Source organism: Delphinapterus leucas, unplaced genomic scaffold, assembly GCF_059928025.1.
Source record: "Delphinapterus leucas isolate spDelLeu-1000000601 "Yukka" unplaced genomic scaffold, BTC_Dleu_Yukka2 spDelLeu_asBTCV2_sq25, whole genome shotgun sequence".
Taxonomy (NCBI): Eukaryota; Metazoa; Chordata; class Mammalia; order Artiodactyla; family Monodontidae; genus Delphinapterus; species Delphinapterus leucas.
In genome coordinates this window covers 12,695,525-12,718,955 of record NW_028322234.1, presented here as the reverse complement: position 1 = coordinate 12,718,955, position 23,431 = coordinate 12,695,525, and the positions used below count along the sequence as shown (strand labels likewise).

General features: G+C 42.8%; 2 protein-coding genes across 2 annotated transcripts; one reads left to right on the top strand and one right to left on the bottom strand.

The window, feature by feature from the left end:
- Positions 1-19: 19 nt before the first annotated feature.
- Positions 20-18,983, top strand: LOC149744081 (olfactory receptor 7D4-like). Its single transcript, XM_089905501.1, is given in 6 exon segments — positions 20-199; positions 3,892-4,213; positions 4,215-4,416; positions 4,419-4,680; positions 4,682-4,744; positions 4,746-18,983. Coding segments are annotated over 6 exon segments (1,107 nt in total). The 5' UTR covers positions 20-26; the 3' UTR covers positions 4,831-18,983.
- Positions 15,699-22,790, bottom strand: LOC111166144 (zinc finger protein 426-like). The gene is made up of 2 exons (XM_089905503.1): positions 21,970-22,790; positions 15,699-21,091 (listed from the first exon to the last, which is right to left on the bottom strand). Exons 1-2 carry the CDS (start codon positions 22,214-22,216, stop codon positions 20,988-20,990), a joined length of 351 nt encoding a protein of 116 aa, XP_089761629.1. The 5' UTR covers positions 22,217-22,790; the 3' UTR covers positions 15,699-20,987.
- Positions 22,791-23,431: the final 641 nt, after the last annotated feature.

Below are 23,431 nucleotides of genomic sequence, written 5' to 3'. Positions count from 1 at the left end.
AAGTCACTGGTCCAACAGTTTTGGTGATGGAGACGTGGCTTCCTGGAAGAGGCAGAACAGTAGTGGCCAAGCTGGGTGGAAAGACAGTAAAGCATCTGGAATCCAGTAATGAAAGCTCTTCCCCAGACATTTGCCCATGTTTGGGGCAAGAAGAGGAAACAAGGATCCCTGCTGTCCTACTCCTTAATGAGGCTCAACAGTAAGTGTATCAGTAGTTATATCAGTTTGCATTTCCTTAATTTCTCAATCTTATAATACCTTTAATTTTTTTTAATTTTTAATTTATTTTTTGGCTGCATTGGGTCTTCGTTGCTGCGCTCAGGCTTTCTCTATTTGCAGCAAGTGGGGGCTACTCTTCGTTGCTGTGTGCGGGCTTTTCATTGCAGTGGCTTCTCTTGTTGCGGAGCATGGGCCTTAGGCCCATGGACTTCAGTAGTTGCAGCACACCACCTTGGTAGTTGCAGCACCCAGGCCCTAGACTCTACAGGCTTCAGTTGTTGTTGCACATGGGCTCAGTAGTTGTGGCTTGAGGGGTTAGTTGCTCCAGGGCATGTGGGATCTTCCCGGACCAGGGATCAAACCCATGTCCCCTGCATTGGCAGGCGGATTCTTAACCACTGCACCACCAGGGAAGTCCTATGCTTAATTTTTTTTTTTTTTAAAGAAGATGTTGGGGGTAGGAGTTTATTTATTAATTAATTTTTGTTGTGTTGGGTCTTTGTTTCTGTGCGAGGGCTTTCTCTAGTTGTGGCAAGCAGGGGCCACTCTTCATTGCGGTGCGCGGGCCTCTCACTATTGCGGCCTCTATTGTTGCGGAGCACAGGCTCCAGATGCGCAGGATCAGTAGTTGTGGCTCACGGGCCTAGTTGCTCCACGGCATGTGGGATCCTCCCAGACCAGGGCTCGAACCCGTGTCCCCTGCATTAGCAGGCAGATTCTCAACCACTGCACCACCAGGGAAGCCCTATGCTTAATTTTTTAATGTCACTTTATACACAGGCATTATGTGGACTTTAAAAATACCTACGTTTTTGCTATCCAATCTTAAAATCCTTTTCTTTTACTTGGAGCATTTACTGTATAATATAATAAATTACTAATAAACTTGGGTTTGTGTGTATCTTATTTTTTCCATATTTATCTCATTTTCCATCTTTCTCTGCATTGTTAGTGTATTTTCATGCAGATGATTTAACTGTCGACGATTGAAATTTATATGCCCCACTACTTTTCCTTTAGTTGCTACCCTGAAACCTTTTAAATTAACGTCTTTCGTTGAAGTCTTTTTTTTTTTTAATTCATTGAAGTCTTTTGTGTGTGTGTGTGGTTCATGGGCCTCTCACTGTTGTGGCCTCTCCCGTTGCGGAGCACAGGCTCCGGACGCGCAGGCTCTGGATGTGCAGGCTCAGCGGCCATGGCTCACAGGCCATGGCTCACGGGCCCAGCCACTCCGCGGCATGTGGGATCTTCCCGGAATGGGGCACAAACCCGTGTCCCCTGCATCAGCAGGTGGACTCTCAACCACTGCGCCACCAGGGAAGCCCTCACTGACGTCTTAATACCGTTTCCCTTGTACAAAGTGTACTGGGACTTGTGAATACTGCAAAGCCCATTGTCAACTCCTCAACAACACACTGACCCAGAGACCCAGAAATCAGTCTGTAGTCAGAAGAGCCACAAAACAGGCCCAGGTGACAAAAAGAACGAAGTCCCCCCAGAGAAGTGGCAGAGCCGCCCCTGTCTTATGAGTGGTTATGTTTGACAGGGAATGGATACCCCAGTGGGGAAGTGCTCAGTATCATCAGAAACAGTGAAATTAGTGCACTATCATGAGGTAAACTGACCACCACCATAAGGGGACACAGCTGTGGAGACTGACTGCATGATTGCCCTGCTGTGGCCAAACAGTAATGATGATGGGAATGGCTGTGACTGTTCCCCAGCTTTCCTGGGTACTTCATGTTGGCCTTTTCTATCCCAGACGACTTTGGAGCTGGCTGTCTCCCTCAGCCCCCAGTGGTGCATCCGTTGGGTTTCCCATTGGCTTTGTACCCTGGCCTTTCTGGGACCCTGCAGTCAGTGCAGCTCTGGCCCTTTCTTCACTCTTTACCCAGACCTGCCGCTCTCACAGGCAGCTGTCTTCCTGCCTCCTTCTCTCCCTCTGACTGCCCTGTCACTTGTCTCATAAAGGGTGGCCTGTGGGTCCCTGGTGATGGGGACATTATGTAAGATGTTATTGCCCCTGAGCAGTATGTCTTTCCACATAACAGCAGAAAGTCATCTCTTTAGTACAGGAGCTTTGAGGCGAGGAGTGGGGAAGATTATTCATTAGAGTGAAGGGTGGAGCAGGGTCAGCTTGTGTTTGTGCTCCATGAGGGGAGGAGAGATCTGCACCCTGAGCTTCTGAACCAGTTCACTTGTGACCCATTGGAACACAGCGCCTTTCACCATTACGAATCACTTTCGTCAGTGGAATCAATTTCATGATTCTTATCTCAATGTTCATGGAAAAGTTAAGGGACAGGTTAGGGATACCCTTCCGCCTGAATCTATCACGTCTTGTCTCTAGAGCAAAGCCCAGAGTTCTTGGTCACGGAACATGTTTAGACAGGTACACCGTTCAGCCCATGGTGACTCTGGGCACCAGGCCCCTGCGCTGGCCTGGAAGGCCATGTGATGCCTCAGCAGCCAGGCAGATTGGAGCCCAAATATCTACAAGGGCAGCTCCAGGAGCTACTGGGCTCCCCTCAGCTGGGAACACAGAACACTATATTGTGTGGGCTTCTTCCTTGAAGCACTTCCTGGTGGCTGATTTGTGTCAAAGCCCACCTTCCCTCCCCAACCACCGGCTCTCAGTGATGTGTGTCCGATGCTCTCCCTGCATGACCCACTGCATTTGGCCTACCCTCTGGTGCCTGCCTGGGAACAGGGTGTTTCTGTTTCTGAATGGCTGAGGCAGCTGTGCTTGTGAGGCTACAGACCTCCCTGTGCCGGCCACCTACAGGAGTGACCCTGCATGTGGGCATTTAAAAATACTGTTTTGGGGTTTCCCTGGTGGCGCAGTGGTTGAGAGTCTGCCTGCCAATGCAGGGGACACGGGTTCGTGCCCTGGTCCGGGAAGATCCCACATGCCGCAGAGCGGCTGGGCCCGTGAGCCATGGCCGCTGAGCCTGCGCGTCCGGAGCCTGTGCTCCACAACGGGAGAGGCCACAACAGTGAGAGGCCCGCGTACTGCAAAAAAAATAATAAATAATAATAATAATAAAAAATAAAAATACTGTTTTGTGTTAGGTGTTTTGTTCAGTGTTTTAGTCTTTGAAATGCCAGCTAAACAGTTTGTGTTTTTATATGCACTTTTTTTACACTCTACATTTCTCCATTTGGGGTCTGAGTTTAGTAGTTTAAAAAAAAAAAAACTAGGCTTTTTTAAAAATCTGACTTTGGGCGCTTCCCTGGTGGCGCAGTGGTTGAGAGTCCGCCTGCCAATGCAGGGGACACGGGTTCGTGCCCGGGTCTGGGAAGATTCCCACATGCCGCGGAGCGGCTAGGCCCGTGAGCCATGGCTGCTGAGCCTGCGTGTCTGGAGCCTGCGCGTCCGGAGCCTGTGCTCCACAACGGGAGAGGCCACAACAGTGAGAGGCCCGCGTACCGCAAAAAAAAAAAAAAGAACCAGTGAGTAGGAGATAAAAATATTTTTTCTGCTATATTTTAAAACAGCTAAATAAATATATTTAAAAGGGAAATGGTCTACCATTTGGCTGAGTGAATCACTGTCATTGGAAGGACTAATAGAGGGTGAAGGATATCGACCTAAAGGTGGAATCGTAAGTGATGACTAGCTGAGGTGCCATTTGGCTGTTCATTGAATGTTGCTTTTGCCTCCTTCCCCAGCAGACGCACCAGCGACATGGGAGCAGGAAACCATACAGGAGTATCACAGTTCCTCCTCCTGGGCCTCTCAGACGATCCTGACCTGCAGCCCCTCCTCTTTGGAGTGTTCCTGTCCATGTACCTGGTCGCTGTGCTGGGGAACCTGCTCATCATCCTGGCCGTCAACTCAGACCCCCACCTCCACAACCGCATGTACTTCTTCCTTGCCAACCTGTCCTTTGTTGACATCTGTTTCATTTCCACCACTGTCCCAAGGATGCTAGTGAACATCCAGACACAGAGCAAAGGCATCTCCTACATAGGGTGCCTCACTCAGGTGTATTTTTTTTTTGATTTTTACTGTAATGGATAGTTTTCTCCTGACTGTGATGGCCTATGACCAGTTTGTGGCCATCTGCCATCCTCTGCACTACATGGTCATCATGAACCCCCGCTTCTGTGGCCTCCTGGTTCTGATGTGTTGGCTCATCATTTTCTGGGTTCCCCTGATTCATATTCTACTGTTGAGGCGGCTGAACTTCTGTACTGCACTGAAATTCCACATTTCTTCTGTGAACTGGCTCAGATTCTCAAGGTGGCCTGCTCTGACATCCTCATCAATAACATCTTCTTGTTTGTGGCCACTGCCCTGCTGGGTGTGTTTGCCCTCATTGGAATCCTCTTCTCTTACTCTCGAATTGTCTCCTCTTTAATGAGAATCTCCTCTGCAGCGGGAAAATATAAAGCATTTTCCACCTGTGGGTCTCACCTCTCTGTGGTTTCCTTGTTCTATGGGACAGGCGTGGGGATCTGTCACTTCTGCTGTGACCCATCCTCCCCAGAGAAGCTCCATCGCCTCAGTGACGTACACCGTGCTCACCGTGTTCCTACAGCCTGAGGAACAAGGATGTGAAGGGGGCCCTGGGAAGGCTCCTTGGTTTAGGTACCACTTGTCTGTGAGGGGCCACTGGCCTCAGAACTAAGTGGACACTGTGGGCTGCAAAAACAAATTTTGTGAATTTATATCTCCTGATTTTCTTTTCCCTTAAAAGACAAGCTTCATTTCTTCCATTCTCAAAGCACCTATTACTTTGCTTTTATTTGTGTTTGTATTAGTTCCTGCTCAACACCCTCCTCAGTAATTTCTTTTGACTTTTGCTTCCTATTTGGAGCCCATACATTTCCATCTTGGGCTGGGTTTCTTACAGCCATTCTGGCGATTTCCAACATTAGGTTTGAAGCACTTATACCACGTATGGCATGGTTTCCCCCCGAATTTTCCTCTCAAATGTTCATGTTCTTCACGTTAATTTTTTTGTGTGTTTGCTTTTCTCTGGAAGAAATGGAATGAAACTCACACAACAGTCATAACCAAAGTGCTTCACATACCAAGGCTGTTCTTGTTCTGTGTACGTTTTATGTTATCTTGACAAAATTTCAAAAGGTGTTTTCTCTCATTTATCTCATTTTTCAAACAGATTGGGAATGGAATGAAGTCTACCCTGAAAACCTAACACTATACCCACATTCCTAACTTTGCTATCCAACATTTTCCTGAAAACAGATTTTCAGCTTCAAGAGTGTGAATCTAGTTTTGAGTTAGTTTTTTCACGATTCATAGAAGTATATAGCATAGAATAATTATGAGATATTGCTTCATTCTTTGCCTTCTTTCTTTCTCCCTCCCTCCCCCTCCCTCCCTTCCTTTCCTCTTTCTTTTGTTTTGCTGGACCTTTATTTGCTATCATTGCAGTTTTAAGATACACCCCAATATCCTAAAACATCTAATAATGAATGCAATAGAATAAAACTTGTTTTCTCTTGTGGCTTATTTGGGGGGAGGGCACTCTTTGGAGGTGCCAGCAGGAGTGGTAATCACACACCTGTGGAGTGTTTTCAGAACTTAGTCCACTTTTTGAGAAGAATATTGATAGAATTGAGTCTGCAGCAAAGGGTGGAGTGGTAGAAGCTGTCAGCATTTCTCCTACATTCCCTGGGATACCTTCACCATCCCCACTGCACAGCAGCCTGACTGCCACTGTCAGCACCAGGTAGAACCTACTTTTCCCAATGTGTGACGGCAGACCTGACAGAGAATTATGCCCCACGAGGGACAGTTCTTGATGGACAGGTGTGGGGTATACCGTCTTCTTCACCCCTTAGCTGGGATCATTCTGAAGTTTGGATTTTGTGCCATTTTCCAGAATTTCCCTACAGGATGAAAACTCTGCTCACTCGTGAGCAAGCTAACTTAAGATGAGGTTTATTGGATGTGTTTTCTGCCCTGTATCACTTCCCTTTTCTCTAACCTATGTTCCATGGTCCTTGCTCCTTCCAATAATGTGCTTCGACATAAATCCTTGATTCGGCACCTGCTTCCGAGGAACCAAAGCTGAGACACGTAATGAAGACTATTAAGAATATCCAAACAATACCATGAATGGAACTAAGGACTCTGGGGGCAAAAATGACAAAAACAAACACAAAACAAATACTGGGTATATAGTAAGATCTTCAAATTACTGGAAAATCGTAATTTATTAGTAAGGAAAAACATTCAGTGGGGCTTTAATTGAATTTGATTCCACTAAGTTTAATCCATAGTGGGTTTTTTAAATTTAATTTATTTTTTTCTGCAGCAGGTTCTCATTAGTTATCTATTTTATGCATATTAGTGTATATATGTCAATCCCAATCTCCCAATTCATCCCACAGCCACCCCCCGCTTTCCCCCCTTGGGAGAAAGATATACAGTGTGGCTTTAATTCAATTTGATTCCACTAAGTTTAATCCATAGTGTTTTTATTGCCTACTTCATATGAACAAAACTGGGGACCAAAGAGGTAAACATGTTGCAATTCAGAGTGGTAACCATAATAATATCGGTGTGTAATAACGCATGCTGAAAACCAAGGTAGAACTTTTCAATTCACCTTGCGTGAGTCCAGAATAAAACTTTAAAAAATTTATGTAATAGCTTTATTGAGGGATAATTTATGTATCATGAAATTCAGCCATTTAAAGCATAAGGGCAATAGTTTTGATAAATTTTTACTTATGCAATCATCACCACAATCCAGTTTTAGAACATTTCTATCACCCTAGAAAGTTCCCCTGTGCCCATTTGCAGGTAACATCAACTGCCACCTCAGTCCTAGGCAACCACTTATTTGCTTCTGTCTATAAACTGGCCTTTTCTAGCTCTTTTACATAAATGGAATCATACAATAGATGATCTTTTGTATCTGGCTTCTTTCACTTAGCAGAATGATTTTTCATAGTTATCCATGTGAAAAACACACATCAGTATTTTGTTCCGTATAATTGTAGAATAGTATTCAACTGTATGACTGTGCCACATTTTGCTTATCCACGGATATTTTGATATTTCCAGTTGGTCAGTAAACGTGTTCAGACACACACACCCTTCACTGATGTGCTGTATTCATCCTGTGGTGACTCTTGGCACTCTGGGTCAGAGGGAAGGTCTGGAGGCCATGTGATGACTACTCAGGACACCGGAGTCCGAGGCTAAATCCACACCCAGGGCTCCGGAGCACCTGGCCTCACACCTGTATGCAGACAATTATTGCAAATATTTTGGGTATTGGAAGCTATCCTTTCAACTGTAATTTTTTGAGATCTAAACACAAATCAGTTACATCTGATGAATATATAATATCCGGTGAATTTTGAATACTCCATATGAAGGATTTAAATAGCTCCACTACCACTTACTATGTTGAAAGGTTTTGGATATCTTGGGTTAAATAAAATTTATTAAAAATGATCTCAGGGGCTTCCCTGGCAGCGTAGTGGTTAAGAATCCACCTGCCAATGTAGGGGACACGAGTTCAAGCCCTGGTCCGGGAAGCTCCCACATGCCACAGAGCAACTAAGCCCGTGCGCCACAACTACTGAGCCTACACTCTAGAGCCCGCAAGCCATAACTACTGAGCCCACGTGCCACAACTACTGAAGCCCGTGCTCTGCAACAAGAGAAGCCACCACAATGAGAAGCCCGCGCACCACAACGAAGAGTAGCCCCCGCTCACCACAACTAGGGAAAGCCTGCGCACAGCAACAAAGACTCATCACAGCCAAAAAAAAAAGAAAAAGATCTCATTTCTTTTTGGTTTATTGTGGTTATAGAAAAAATTTAAAGTCTATATATGGCTTACACAGTATAAACTGCTGCTGGGCATTATGAAGAGAAAAAGAATGAAATATTTTATTCAGTTGACCCAGTTGATGTTCCCATGAAGGAGCTTGGAGAAGCCTGGAGGCCTGTATCTCCTTTTAAGTTCTTCCCTCTGGCATTCTCCTTTAATCTCTCAGCAAATAATTAAGTTATGTCCCTGTGCTAGGAACTGAGAAGACATGAGCAAGGTATACAAAAAATGTATGAGGCCTAGACGATCCCATATGATGTAGGAGGTAGATTAAAAAGTAATGATTAATATATCACTTCAAAAGTGATATGAGGGAAATGAAGGAGGCAAGAAAATAAGGTCCTACATACACACCCACAGTGGCATAAATATTCTGGGGCAGATAAAGGCAGAACAGGAAAGTAAATATGGACTATTACACCTTTAACCAAAAAAGATTAGAAATACAATGTCAAGATTTCCCTGCAAAAACAGCTCTGAATAAATCTTAACTACTGTGAAACCTGAAGAAAATCTTAGTTGGGAAAATTCAATTGAAACAGGTCTGCTCTCTCCCTCTCATCTTTGCGGAGGGCAAATGCCAAGTCAGATGTTCTCCAATGTCTGTGTATTTAATGGGTCTCCTCAATGTGAATCTGCTCAGAGAACTACCTTTGGGTATTATTTATTAGTTCTTTTGTTTTGCTTTTATTTTTTATTCATTTATCCCTCAGATTTCCTTATTTGATATCTTTTAACCTTCTGTGGTTTAAAGGTCAACTCTAAATGTTTAAAATAATCACAGAAACACAATGAAAAAATAGGCAGATCTAAGTAGACATTTCCCTAAAGAAGATATACAGATGGCCAAAAAGCAAATGTAAAGATGCTCAACATCACTAATTTTTAGAGAAATGCATATCAAAACTACAATGAGGTATCACCTCACACAGGTCAGAATGGCCATCATCAAAAAAATCTACAAACAAGATTGCAGATGACTTGATACTATAGAGAATCCTAAAGATGCCACCAGTAAACTACTAGAGCTAATCAATGAATTTGGTAAAGTTGCAGGATACAAAATTAATGCACAGAAATCTCTTGCATTCCTATACACTAACAACAAAAGATCAGAAAGAGAACTTAAGGAAACAATCCCATTCACCAGTGCAGCAAAAAGAATAAAATACCTAGGAATAAACCTACCTGAGGAGTTAAAAGACCTGTACTCAGAAAACTATAAGACACTGATGAAAGAAATCAAAGATGATACAAACAGATGGAGAGATACACCATGTTCTTGGATTGGAAGAATCAATATTGTGAAAATGACTATACTACCCAAAGTAATCTACAGATTCAATGCAATCCCTATCAAATTACCAGTGGCATTTTTTACAGAACTAGAACAAAAAGTCTTAAAATTTGTATGGAGACACAAAAGACCCCAAATAGCCAAAGCAGTCTTGAGGGAAAAAAATGGAGCAGAAGGAATCAGACTCGTGACTTCAGACTATACTACAAAGCTACAGTAATCAAGACAATAGGGTACTGGCGCAAAAACAGAAATACAGGTCAATGGAACAGGATAGAAAGCCCAGAGATAAACCCATGCACCTATGGTCACCTTATCTTTGCTAAAGGAGGCAAGAATATAAAATGGAGAAAAGACAGCCTCTTCAATAAGTGCTGCTGGGAAAACTGGACAGCTACATGTAAAAGAATGAAATTAGAACACTCCCTAACACACACAAAAATAAACTCAAAATGGATTAGAAACCTAAAGGTAAGATCAGACACTATAAAACTCTTAGATGAAAACATAGGAAGAACACTCTGATGTAAATCACAGCAAGAACATTTTTGATCCACCTCCTAGAGTAATGGAAATAAAAACAAAAATAAACAAATGGGACCTAATGAAACTTAAAACCTTTTGCAAAGCAAAGGAAACTACAAACAAGACAAAAAGACAACCCTCAGAATGGGAGAAAATATTTGCAAATGAATCAACCGACAAAGGATTAATCTCCAAAATATATAAACAGCTCATGCAGATCAATATTTTTTTAACTTCTTTATTGGAGTATAATTGCTTTACAATGGTGTGTTAGTTTCTGCTTTATAACAAAGTGGATCAGTTATACATATACATATTGCAGCTCAATATTTAAAAAAAACAACAACCCAATCAAAAAATGAGCAGAAGACCTAAATAGACATTTATCCAAAGTGGACATACAGATGGCCAAGAAGCACAGGAAAAGCTGTTCAACATCACTAATTATTAGAGAAATGCAAATCAAAACTACAATGAGGTATCACCTCACACAAGTTAAAATGGGCATCATCAGAAAATCTACAAACAACAAATGCTGGAGAGGGTGTGGAGAAAAGGGAACCCTCTTGCACTGTTGGTGGGAATGTAAATTGGTACAGCCACTATGGAGAACAGTATGGAGGTTCCTTAAAAAACTAAAAATAGAATTACCATATGACCCAGCAATCCCACTACTGGGCATATACCCAGAGAAAACCATAATTCAAAAAGACACATGCACCCCAATGTTCATTGCAGCACTATTTACAATAGCCAGGTCATGGAAGCAACCTAAATGCCCATCAACAGACGAATGGATAAAGAAGATGTGGTACATATATACAATAGAGTATTAGCCATAAAAAGGAACGAAATTGGGTCATTTGTAGAGATGTGGATGGATCTAGAGACTGTCATAAAGACTGAAGTAAGTCAGAAAGAGAAAAACAAATACCGTATATTAATGCATATATGTGGAACCTAGAAAAATGGTACAGATGAACCTGTTTGCAGGGCAGAAATAGAGACACAGATGTAGAGAACAAACGTATGGACACCAAGGGGGGAAAGTGGTGGGGGGTGGTGGTGGGATGAATTGGGAGATTGGGATTGACATGTATACACAAATATGTATAAAATAGATAACTAATAAGAATCTGCTGTATAAAAAATAAAATTAAAATTTAAATCTACAAACAATAAACGCTGGAGAAGGTGTGGAGAAAAGGGAAGCTTCCTACACTGTTGATGGGAATGTAAATTGGTACAGCCACTATGTAGAAAAGTATGGGGGTTCCTTAAAAAACTAAAAATAGAACTACCATATGATCCATCAATCCCATTCCTGGGCATATATCCAGAGAAAACCATAATTCGAAAAGATACATGCACCCCAATGTTCACTGCAGCACTATTTACAATAGCCAGGACATGAAAGCAACCTAAATGTTCACTGACAGATGAATGGATAAAGAAGATGTGGTACATATATACAGTGAAATATTACTCAGCCATAAAGAAAAATGAAATAATGCCATGTGCAGCAACATAGATGAACCTAGAGACTGTCATACTGAGTGAAGTAAGTCAGACAGAGAAAAACAAATATCATATGATATCGCTTATATGTGGAATCTAAAAAAATGGTACAAGTGAACTTACTTACAAAACAGAAATAGAGTCACAGATGTAGAAAACAAAGTATGGTTACCAAGGGGGAAGTGGGGAAGAGATAAATTGGGAGATTGGAATTGACATATACACACTACTATATATAAAATAGCTAACTAATAAGGACCTACTATATAGCACAGGAAAGTCTACTCAATACTCTGTAATGACCTATATGGGAAAAGAATCTAAAAAAGAGTGGATATATGTATAGGAATAACTGATTCACTTTGCTGTAGAGCAGAAAATAACAACATTGTAAATCAACTATACTCCAATAAAAATTAATTTAAAAAATAAAATAAACTCAATCACAGTCTTTAATAAATAAAATACAGAAGAGCAGCCTAAATGGTCATCTCCACAATAGTATTCGAATGACAAAGGCAGAAAGTTCCAATTTCTATCCACGAACCAAATTACCATCTCGATAACTGCAGAAATGAGAAGCCTGAAGCCTGAAACCATATACATCAAGTCTATGTTGTCTGGCATTAGGATCTGCTTTCTTGTGGAGAGATTTTACATGTCCTAGGCAGCATCATATGTCTTTTGTTTACCAATTTTTTTTGTTGTTAACCCTGAAGTAACATAGGGTCACGGGTAAAAATCACCTATTTCCTAGTAGAGATTCTACTTAATGCCACATTCCTCAAACTAGGAAACCTTGTACTGCACAGGCCCAGAGACCTATTTTCCTGGTGACTGCATAGGATGTTTACATTCTTTTCCCACTGAGATACAATTAGTGTACAATGAAATGTACACGTAAGCATTCTGGGAATGACTTCTGAAAACTGCATATACTTGCATAATCACCAGAGGAAGCAAGGTATAGAACGTAATTATCTTCTCCCAAAGCCCTCCTGCCTGTTCTAGTCTATCCCCTCACCTTCATCCCCAGACAAGCACTTTCCGATTTCTAACAGTTACTAGATACAGTATTCGGTACACAGATATTAGGCATTTACTCATTGTTCTCATATATATGTCCTGTTTTTCCTCTATTGTTTGGAGAAACATTCTGGGAGAAAGATTTTAAGTCCCCCTGTGGAACTCTGTACTGTCTCTTCATCCTTTTATTTCTCTCAAACATTCCTTTATATATTTTACAAAAATATTTAGTGGAGACACATCTCAACTTTTCCTATCTTGAAGAACTGGAATCTTTTATCTGACTAACTCTATCTGTAGAAATGCTTCAAAGTCTACATTGTCTTGGGAATTCCCTGGCCATCCAGTGGTTAGGACTGAGAGCTTTCACTGCTGAGGGCCCGGGTTCAATCCCTGGTTGGGGAACTAAGATGCCACAAGCCACACAGTGTGGTCAAAAATTCAAAAAACAGGAAAAATAAATCTACATCATCTGGCATTAGGATCTACTTTCTTTTGGAGAGTTTTTGCGCATTATGGCTTTTTTTGTGTCTTTTGGTTACCTTGCATAGAGCCTTGTTCACTGAGGGAACCCAGGGACTTGTGACTAACACACAACTGAGATTCTTCCCAAGATTGGTAAAGGAGACCTAGATATAGCAAAATCACTGGCTCTTAGGTTGCTTGATGTAATACACAGTCCACCATGGGATATAATAGATACCCATCTAGAGGCAAATGCAGAAAACAAAAACATACAGTGCTCTAGTGCTCTAGACGCTCTTACACTACATCTTTACACACAACTGACAGAATTTCTGTATGTCAAAAGCTCCCATTTTGTACTTTTTCCAAATATCCCTATGAATAACATACCTGTCAAGATAAGGTAGGATTTAAAAGTGAACGAGGATACATAGAGACCTAGCGTAGTATCCAGCAATTTCCTGAGTTTCACCCAGAATTGAAAGAACTTGGTAGTTCTATCCACATTCATGTTCACAGCAGCATTATTCACAGTAGCCAAAAGATGGAAGCCCCCGAAGTGTCCATTAATGGATGACTGGGTAAACAAAATGTGGTATACATATCCAATGGAGTATTATTTAACCTTAAAAAGAAATATTCTGTCACATGAAACACCATGGATGAAACTTGAAGGTATTCTACTATGTGAAATAAGCAAAATACAAAAAGCCAAATAAGCCATCCATCAGTATCCACAGGGGACTACTTCTAGGACCTGCTGCGGACAACAAAATCTAGGGATGTTCAAGTCCAAGAGTCAGCCATCTGAATCCGTGGTTCTGCAACCACAGATTCAACCAACTGTGGATCATGTAGTACCATACTATTTATTGAGGAAACATCCAAGTATAAGTGGACCTGCGCATTTCAAACCCATGCTGTTCAAGGAACAATTGTAGTACATGGTTCCACATACATAAGGTAACCAGAGGAGTCTATTTCATAGAGCCCAAGATAGAAAGCACAGTGGTGGTTACCAGGACTAGAGCAAGGGGCAACAGGAAGTTATTGATTAATAAGTACCAAGTATCAATTTGGGATGATGAAAAACATCTGGAGATGGATGGTGGCAATGGCTGCATAACAATAAGAGTGTGCTTAATGCCACTGAACTGCACACTTAAAATAGTTTAGTAAATTTTACATGATGTGTATTTTAGGACAGTAGAAGATTGTGAGTGCAGGATTAGCAGTAGAAGTATTTAATGGATCCTCCAAAAACCACAGATCTGCGGGAAAAGAAATTTAAAACCAGTTTGGTTGGCAGTGCCTCTCTTAGAGACCCAGCTGTGTAAGATACCAGCCCAAAGAGAAAATATTTGCAAATGAAACAACTGACAAAGGATTAATCTCCAAAATATACAAGCAACTCATACAGCTCAATATCAAAAAAATCAAACAATCCAATCCAAAAATGGACAAAAGAACTAAATAGACATTTCTCCAAAGAAGATATACAGATTGCCAACAAACACATGAAAGGATGCTCAACATCACTAATCATTAGAGAAATGCAAATCAAAACTACAATGAGGTATCGCCTCACAGCGGTCAGAATGGCCATCATCAAAGAATCTACAAACAATAAATGCTGGAGAGGGTGTGGAGAAAAGGGAAACCTCTTGCACTATTGGTGGGAATGTAAATTGATACAGCCACTATGGAGAACAGTATGGAGGCTCCTTAAGAAAACTAAAAATAGAACTACCATGTGACCCAGCAATCCCACTACTGGGCATATACCCCGAGAAAACCATAACTCAAAAAGAGTCATGTACCACAATGTTCATTGCAGCTCTATTTACAATAGCCAGGACATGGAAGCAACCTAAGTGTCCATCAACAGATGAATGGATAAAGAAGATGATGCACATATATACAATGGAATATTACTCAGTCATAAAAAGAAACGAAACTGAGTTACTTGTAGTGAGGTGGATGGACCTAGAATCTGTCATACAGAGTGAAGTGAGTCAGGAAGAGAAAAACAAATACCGTATGCTAACACATATATATGGAATCTAAAAAAAAAATCGTTCTGAAGAACCTAGGGGCAGGACAGGAATAAAGATGCAGATGTAGAGAATGGACTTAAGGACACGGGGAGGGGGAAGGGTAAATTGGGACGAAGTGAGATAGTAGCACTGACATATATACACTACCAAATGTAAGATAGCTAGCTAGTGGGAAGCATCCGCATAGCACAGGGAGATCAGCTCGGTGCTTTGTGACCACCTAGAGGGGTGGGATAGGCAGGGTGGGTGGGAGACACAAGAGGGAGGAGATATGGGGATATATGTATATGAATAGTTGATTCACTTTGTTATACAGCAGCAACTAACACAACAACGTAAAGCAATTATACTCCAATAAAGATATTTAAAAAAAAATAATAAACTAAAAGGTGTGAAGAGTGAAAAAAAAAGAAAAAGATACCTGCCCATAAAAGAAGGACCTTAAAGTACTGGAGGTTTCTTTAGTAATATTAAATTTATGTATCTGAGCTGTTTATTTAAAATGGACATTTTAAATCAATTTGCAAATCAAAAGTCAGACTTTTTTAAAGGCTAGGTTTGTTTTTAACTACTAAACTCAGACCCTAAATGGGGAGATGCAGAGTGTAAAAAAGTATTAAAAAAAAACTGTTTAGCTGGCATTTCAAAGACTAAAACACTGAACAAAACACCTACCACAAAACAGTATTTTTAAATCTCCACATGCAGGGTCACTCCTGTAGGTGGCCGGCACAGGGAGGTCTGTAGTCTCACAAGCACAGCTGCCTCAGCCATTCAGAAACAGAAACACCCTGTTCCCAGGCAGGCACCAGAGGGTAGGCCAAATGCAGTGGGTCATGCAGGGAGAGCATCGGACACACATCACTGAGAGCCGGTGGTTGGGGAGGGAAGGTGGGCTTTGACACAAATCAGCCACCAGGAAGCGCTTCAAGGAAGAAGCCCACACAATATAGTGTTCTGTGTTCCCAGCTGAGGGGAGCCCAGTAGCTCCTGGAGCTGCCCTTGTAGATATTTGGGCTCCAATCTGCCTGGCTGCTGAGGCATCACATGGCCTTCCAGCCTGGTGCCCCCAGAGTCACCATGGGCTGAACGGTGTACCTGTCTAAACATGTTCCGTGACCAAGAACTCTGGGCTTTGCTCTAGAGACAAGACGTGATAGATTCAGGCGGAAGGATATCCCCAACCTGTCCCTTAACTTTTCCATGAACATTGAGATAAGAATCATGAAATTGATTCCACTGACGAAAGTGATTCGTAATGGTGAAAGGCGCTGTGTTCCAATGGGTCACAAGTGAACTGGTTCAGAAGCTCAGGGTGCAGATCTCTCCTCCCCTCATGGAGCACAAACACAAGCTGACCCTGCTCCACCCTTCACTCTAATGAATAATCTTCCCCACTCCTCGCCTCAAAGCTCCTGTACTAAAGAGATGACTTTCTGCTGTTATGTGGAAAGACATACTGCTCAGGGGCAATAACATCTTACATAATGTCCCCATCACCAGGGACCCACAGGCCACCCTTTATGAGACAAGTGACAGGGCAGTCAGAGGGAGAGAAGGAGGCAGGAAGACAGCTGCCTGTGAGAGCGGCAGGTCTGGGTAAAGAGTGAAGAAAGGGCCAGAGCTGCACTGACTGCAGGGTCCCAGAAAGGCCAGGGTACAAAGCCAATGGGAAACCCAACGGATGCACCACTGGGGGCTGAGGGAGACAGCCAGCTCCAAAGTCGTCTGGGATAGAAAAGGCCAACATGAAGTCTTCATGACCCAGGAAAGCTGGGGACCAGTCACAGCCGTTTCCATCGTCATTACTGTTAGGTCCACAGCAGGGCAGTCATGCAGTCTCCACAGCTGTACCCCTATGGAGGAGGCCAATTTACCTCACAAAAGTGCATTCAGTTCACTGTTTCTGATGGTACTGAGCACTTCCCTACAGGGCTATCCAAGTCCCTGTCAGATGTAACCTCTCCCAAGAAGGTGGGGCTCTGCCACTTCTCAAGGGGGAGTTGGCTCTTTTTCCCACCTGTGTCTGTTTAGTGGCTCTTCTAACTGTGGACTGATTTCTGGGTCTCTGGGTCAGTGTGCTGCTGAGGAGTTGACGATGGGCATTGCTGTATTCCCAAGTCCCGGTACACTTTGTACGAGGGAAAAAGTATTAAGACTTCAATGAAAGACATTAATTTAAAAGGTTTCAGGGTAAAAACTAATATAAAATTAGTGGAGCATATAAATTTCAATTATCGACAGTAAAATCATTTACATGAAAATATACTAACAATGCAGAGAAAGATGAAAAATGAGATAAATATGGAAAAAATAAGATGCTGGACACAAACCCAAATTTATTAGTAATTACATTATATTATAAATACACCAAGGGGGAAAAAAGGATTTTAAGACTGCATTTCAAATACCTGGGCATCTTAAGACTCCATATAATGTCTATATCAAAAGAGACAATTAAAAAGTAATGTTACAGGGCTTCCCTGGTGGCGCAGTGGTTGGGAGTCCACCTGCCGATGCAGGGGACACGGGTTCGTGCCCCGGTCCAGGAAGATCCCACATGCCGCGGAGCGGCTGGGCCAATGAGCCATGGCCGCTGAGCCTGCGCGTCCGGAGCCTGTGCTCCACAACGGGAGAGGCCACAGCAGTGAGAGGTCCGCGTACCGCAAAAAAAATAAATAAATAAAAAGTAATGCTACAATAAGATTAAGAAATTAAGGAAAAGGAAACTGATATAACTACTGATACACTTACTGTTGAGCCTCATTAAGAAGTAGGACAGCAGGGATCCTTGTTCCCTCTTCTTGCCCCAAACATGGGCAAATGTCTGGGGAAGAGCTTTCATTACTGGATTCCAGATGCTTTACTGTCTTTCCACCCAGCCTGGCCACTACTGTTCTGCCTCTTCCAGGAAGCCACGTCTCCATCACCAAAACTGTTGGACCAGTGACTTGATTATTCCCTTCCTCCAAGGAAAGTTAGCCTGTTTGTATTGGTTCCCTTTGTCCCTGAGTCTCTCAGGAGTGACACAGATGGCCCACGTGGAGTCTACACATACACTGGGTTGTCTTACAGGAGAGCAATGCTGAGGTTGTGGAATTTATTTCAGTTTCTTTGAAGCAGGAACCAAGCCTGCTTGTTGTCTCAATGGGAGAGATGATGTCGTCTTTCTAAGCTCCTCACTGCGTTTCTCAATTCTGAGAAAAAACGGGGTCAGAGCCTTGTATTCACATGTACAACATGATGAGCAGGGGCAAGAGTGATGCACGGAGGAGGGTCTTCAATAAGCTACTCCTAGTTGACACGTCAACTTGGCTTATGGAGAATTTTCACATGCAAATGACATCTGGTCAGCCACTGAAGAACAAAAGCTGGGATGAAACTGATTCGTGGATCTCAGCGAGCACTTGTTGATGACACTATCACTAGGAGTCGAAGCAGCAGAATGAGGCCAACCTGCATATAAACCTCTAACATGACCCATGAGGTCTCAGACTCAGGCAGCTGCAACAAATTCTGCTGGAAATATAGGTCTTATTCCAGAAAATCAGAATGTCATCCAGGGCTAGTATATAATCCATTACACTGCATCCAAGGGAGTTAAGACTAATCTGATAATTCAGTGTCACTGCCAATAATTAAAGAGGTCAACAGATAGGCCAAATAGCAATATGCATACACAAAAAAGAACCAAACATGACACGTTCCTCCATATATTAATACGTATAAATGAAGGTTCAGAGGTTAATTCCAGTCCAGGCTTTGTTTTAAGCTTGATTTGGATTATCATTACAATGGTTTGATTAGCCTCAAGAAAGTGTCATCAAGAAAGTGTCATGGGGCTTCCCTGGTGGCGCAGTGGTTGAGAGTCCGCCTGTCGATGCAGGGGACACGGGTTTGTGCCCCGGTCCGGGAAGATCCCACATGCTGTGGAGCGGCTGGGCCCGTGAGCCATGGCCGCTGAGCCTGCGCGTCCGGAGCCTGTGCTCCGCAACGGGAGAGGCCACAACAGTGAGAGGCCCACGTACCGCAAAAAAAAAAAAAAAAAAGAAAGTGTCATGCACCCTGATGGCCACACATGATGTAACCCAAGGCTGCTCAAACATGAGAACTGTGTAACGTTTTATCTGAGGCTGAAATGAGGTTTTTATTAGACAGAGTCCTAGGAAGGCAAGATGGGCAACATACACAGGTTAACAAGTTCTGGCTAGCTGACACCTTGCATGATGTGGGGTGTGGGAAGCTTAAGACTGGGGAGGGTGCAGAGATTAGGCATATACTGCTGGTAAATGCATTAGACCTGGTAATGCAGTAGCTGGGTTCACTGGTGGCACATAAATGAGAGACTGGTTAGTTCTGGTGGCAATAATGGTGCGGTTGGTACACCTGTACCGAGGACGTTACTGACAGCTGGTAGAATTGAGCCAATAAAAAGTCCAGACAGGGCTTCCCTGGTGGCGCAGTGGTTGAGAGTCTGCCTGCCGATGCAGGGGACGCGGGTTCGTGCCCCGGTCCGGGAGGATCCCACATGCCGCGGAGCGGCTGGGCCCGTGGGCCATGGCCGCTGGGCCTGCGCGTCCAGAGCCTGTGCTCTGCGGCGGGAGAGGCCGCAGCGGTGAGAGGCCTGTGTACTGCAAAAAAAAAAAAAAAAAAAGTCCAGACAGATCCTGTTCAATTTCTGTAATTCCCAGTGGTAACAAAGATGGGGGAGTAACTGAGGACAGCTGAACCTCCATAAACCCATCTTTAAGAGGAGGAATAGGTGTACTGGTCATTTGTCTGTCTCTGCACCCAAACCCCACCTTCAGGAACTGCCAGTCATGGCGTCAAGCAGCGCACATTAACAAGAGCAGCCAGAGTCACATGAGTTTTTCACTTGTCAAGCACTTGGATGGGATGACAAAACCAGAGGGAGGCCATGTCACCAACAGCAGAGGTTGCTTGACCCAGACACATGATATGATTGTTACCCATGGGTTTGGAGCTGGATATAGGGGTGAAAGAGAACATTCATTGCTTTTACCCTCTCCCTGCAATGCCTGAGGTTGAATGCCTTCCACAGGTGTCAGGGTGTTGTTTTCCCACAAAGGTCAGGAAATTGGGGTGTCTCACATCAGTAGATGAAATCTCACTTTTTCTCTATTCATCCCATGCTTAATCCTGACCCTGAAAGGATCAGGAATGTGAGAGGCCAAGGCCATCTTTACAGAATTTACAGAGATGTACTATATTCTCTACTGCAGCCATTGGGACTTGATGAGCACGATACACAGTCAAGCAGTCCCTGTCTTCGCAATGTCTTAACCAGGTCCACCCAACAAAGAGAAACCAGGGGGTCCAAAGAGGATTAACTGTGAATCCTCTAGGCCCACTTTTGGCCAGGCTGTGGCCTGGAAGATGTAGCAACTAGACTGGCCTGGCCTGACGACGAGGAGAAAGAAAGACGTACCACTGCCCAGGAAAGGTCAGGGCCAGATGACAAATGTTCAAAATAGATCTTTGGGACCAACCGGAACACTATCCTTTTACAGAAACCCTAAGATTTCAGACTCAGGGTAGCATTTCCCATATTTCCTACATTTCATTTCTCTTAATTGTAAATCACCCCATGTCCAATGGATGAATAACATTCCTTTTTCTTTTTTCTCTTTTTCTTTTGGCCACACTGCATGGGTTGCAGGATGTTAGTTCCCTGACCAGGGATCACATCCAGGCCCCGGCAGTGAAAGCACTGAGCCCTAACCACTGAACTGCCAGGGAATTCCTGATGAGTAACATTCTAATGGAAAAAAAAATGATGACTCTACAATATTTTTACATCCATAATGTTCTTCTCCACAGTGTGATCTCAAGTCAACATCAAAGTATTCAGGAGAAGTACAGTTTTCCACAAATCTTACCTTAGTAGCGTTCCTCTGCATTGCAAGATCTCCCAGATTTAAGGAATATATATTTCCCTGAGGAAACAGTAAAGTGCTTACCATGTTTCGCAGTAGTATGGCTTCACTGTGAGCCCTAACAGGCTGGGTTGTGAGATGGATGACTTTCCCACATTCCTTATGCTTGAAGACCCTCTCTCCAGTGTGCTCTTTTCACGTCAAGTGAATCAGGACTACTGAGGGCTTTCCTACGTGCCTGACATCGATAGGACAAGGTAATTTCTTTCAAGACAAAAGGAATAAGAGAATTAAAGGCTTTCCTACATATTGTTCATTTATAGGATTTTTCTAGAGGGTAAGTTTTTCATGTATCTAAAAGGAATTGCAATAACTGAAGGCTTTCTCATGTTGTTTACATCCTTAGGTTTTCTCCCCTGTGAGTTTGTACATGTCTAGAAAGGCCTGCATTCCAAATGAAGGCTTTCCCACATTCCTCCTATTTGTAGGGTTTTATTCCAGTGTGAACGTGAATGTGAATTTTAAGGTCGGAGGAACTTCTAAAGGATTTTCCACATTCTTCACATGGGAAGGGCTTCTCTCCACTATGAGATCTTGCATGTTTCCTAAGCTGACTAGAACCAATGAAGGCCTTCTCACATTCCCTGCATTTATACAGTGTTGCTGCAGTGTGAAGAAGAATGTATTTTTTACAGTATGAGGAATACCTATAGGACTTTCCACATTCCTTACATATAAAGGGCTCCTCTCCAGTATGAGACTTTATATGCAAAGTAAGTTGAGGAGCTCTAATGAAGGCTTTCCCACATTCCTTACACATAAAGGGCCTTTCTCCAGTATGAGATTTTATATGCCATAAGCCAATAAGCACTAACAAAGTCCTCCCCATGTTCTTTACATTTATAGGTTTTCTCTCCAGTGTGGGTTCCCATGTGAATTTTAATGGATGTATGATATTTACAGACTATCCCACACTGCTTTCTCCCATAACCTTTTTTTTGTGGTGTGATCACGTACACGTGTACCACAGCTTGTGGAGTGAACAGAAGCTCTCCCATGTTACTTCTGTTCACAGGGTGTTTCCCCATTCTGAGTTACCACTTGTGCCTGAAGGGAAGGCTGATTCACACAGGCTTCCTCACCATCACTGCATTCCAAGGCTTTCTCTCCAATGCTGGTTTTCCCGTCCACAATATCTGGAGTCAGGATGATGGCTTTTCCACACTGATTAAACACAGAATACTTTTCAACAGTAGAGGTTTTCTTCTGTGGAGTAAGGAAGCTTTTTCCATACTCATTATGCTCGTTAAGTGTTGCCTCCATTTTGAGTTTTCCAGTGTTCACTGAAGTCTTTCCTATGTTGCTCACAGTCATAGAGTTCCCGTCCATTGTGGATTCTTACCTGTGGTTGGACAGATGAATGATGATGCAAAGATTGTTCAGACTCATTAATTGATCTTACTCATGTCAAACTTGAAACATCATTACAACGATGATGATGACTTTTACCATTTCTATTACGTTCATACACCTCTGCCCTGTTGATTTCTTTCAAGTTGAACGATGGAATCCTTCTGCCAGAATGATGTTCCATCTACTCCAACCTTCAAATAATCCTGTACAGCTTCATGGACTGTTGTAAAATCTCAATGCCTAGTTACATATGTGGAAAGTGGGACTTCCAGGAACTCTGAAGGACCAAGTTTCAAGGTAGGTTCAGGATGTCCCCAAATTCATCATATTCAGAATACAGTAAGTCCCCTACATATAAATGAGTTCTGCTCCAAGAGCGCATTCATAAGTCCAATAAAGTTAGCCTAGGTACCCAACTAACACAATCGGTTGTATAGTACTGTACTGTAATAGGCTTATAATACTTTTTACACAAATAATACATAAAAAACAAACACAAAAAATAAAACATTTTTAATCTTACAGTACAGTACCTTGAAAAGTACAGTAGTACAGTACAACAGCTGGCATACAGGGGCTGGCGTCAAGTGAACAGGCAAGAAGAATTAATGACTGAAGGAGGGAGGGGAGGTGGGAGATGGTAGAGTTGAAGAATCGTCAGCAATAGGAGACGGAAGGCAAGCTGCAATTTCACTCACGCCTGATGCTGATAGCACAGGTTCTGGTTCCTTGCTGGATTCAATTCTACCTATCCTCTTGAAAAAATGATCCAGTGATGTCTAGGTAATAGCTCTTTTTCCTTCATCATAGATGACATAGTAGCACTGGACTGCATTCTGAACAGCTGCAGCAGCCTTTGTGTACCATTCTACATTCGGGTCCTGTGCTTCAAAATCTAACAGTGCCTCCATAAATAAGAAAATCCCCTTGCCACTTCCTGCATGGTGAATCTCTTTGGTTCTTCAGTTACTTCTTCTTCCTCTTGTCTCTCTTCATCCTTTCTCTGGGCCTCCAATTCCATCATTAGTCTTCATTAGTAAACTCCTCATGTTTTATAGCAAAGAGTTCAATGAAGTTGTCCTCTTGCAGATCTAGCTCCAGATTCTCCCTGAGGATCACTAAGTTGCTGAAGACCTCTTTGGACTACTCATCCACCTTTTCAAATCCATGAAAATCATGAACAAACTTCAG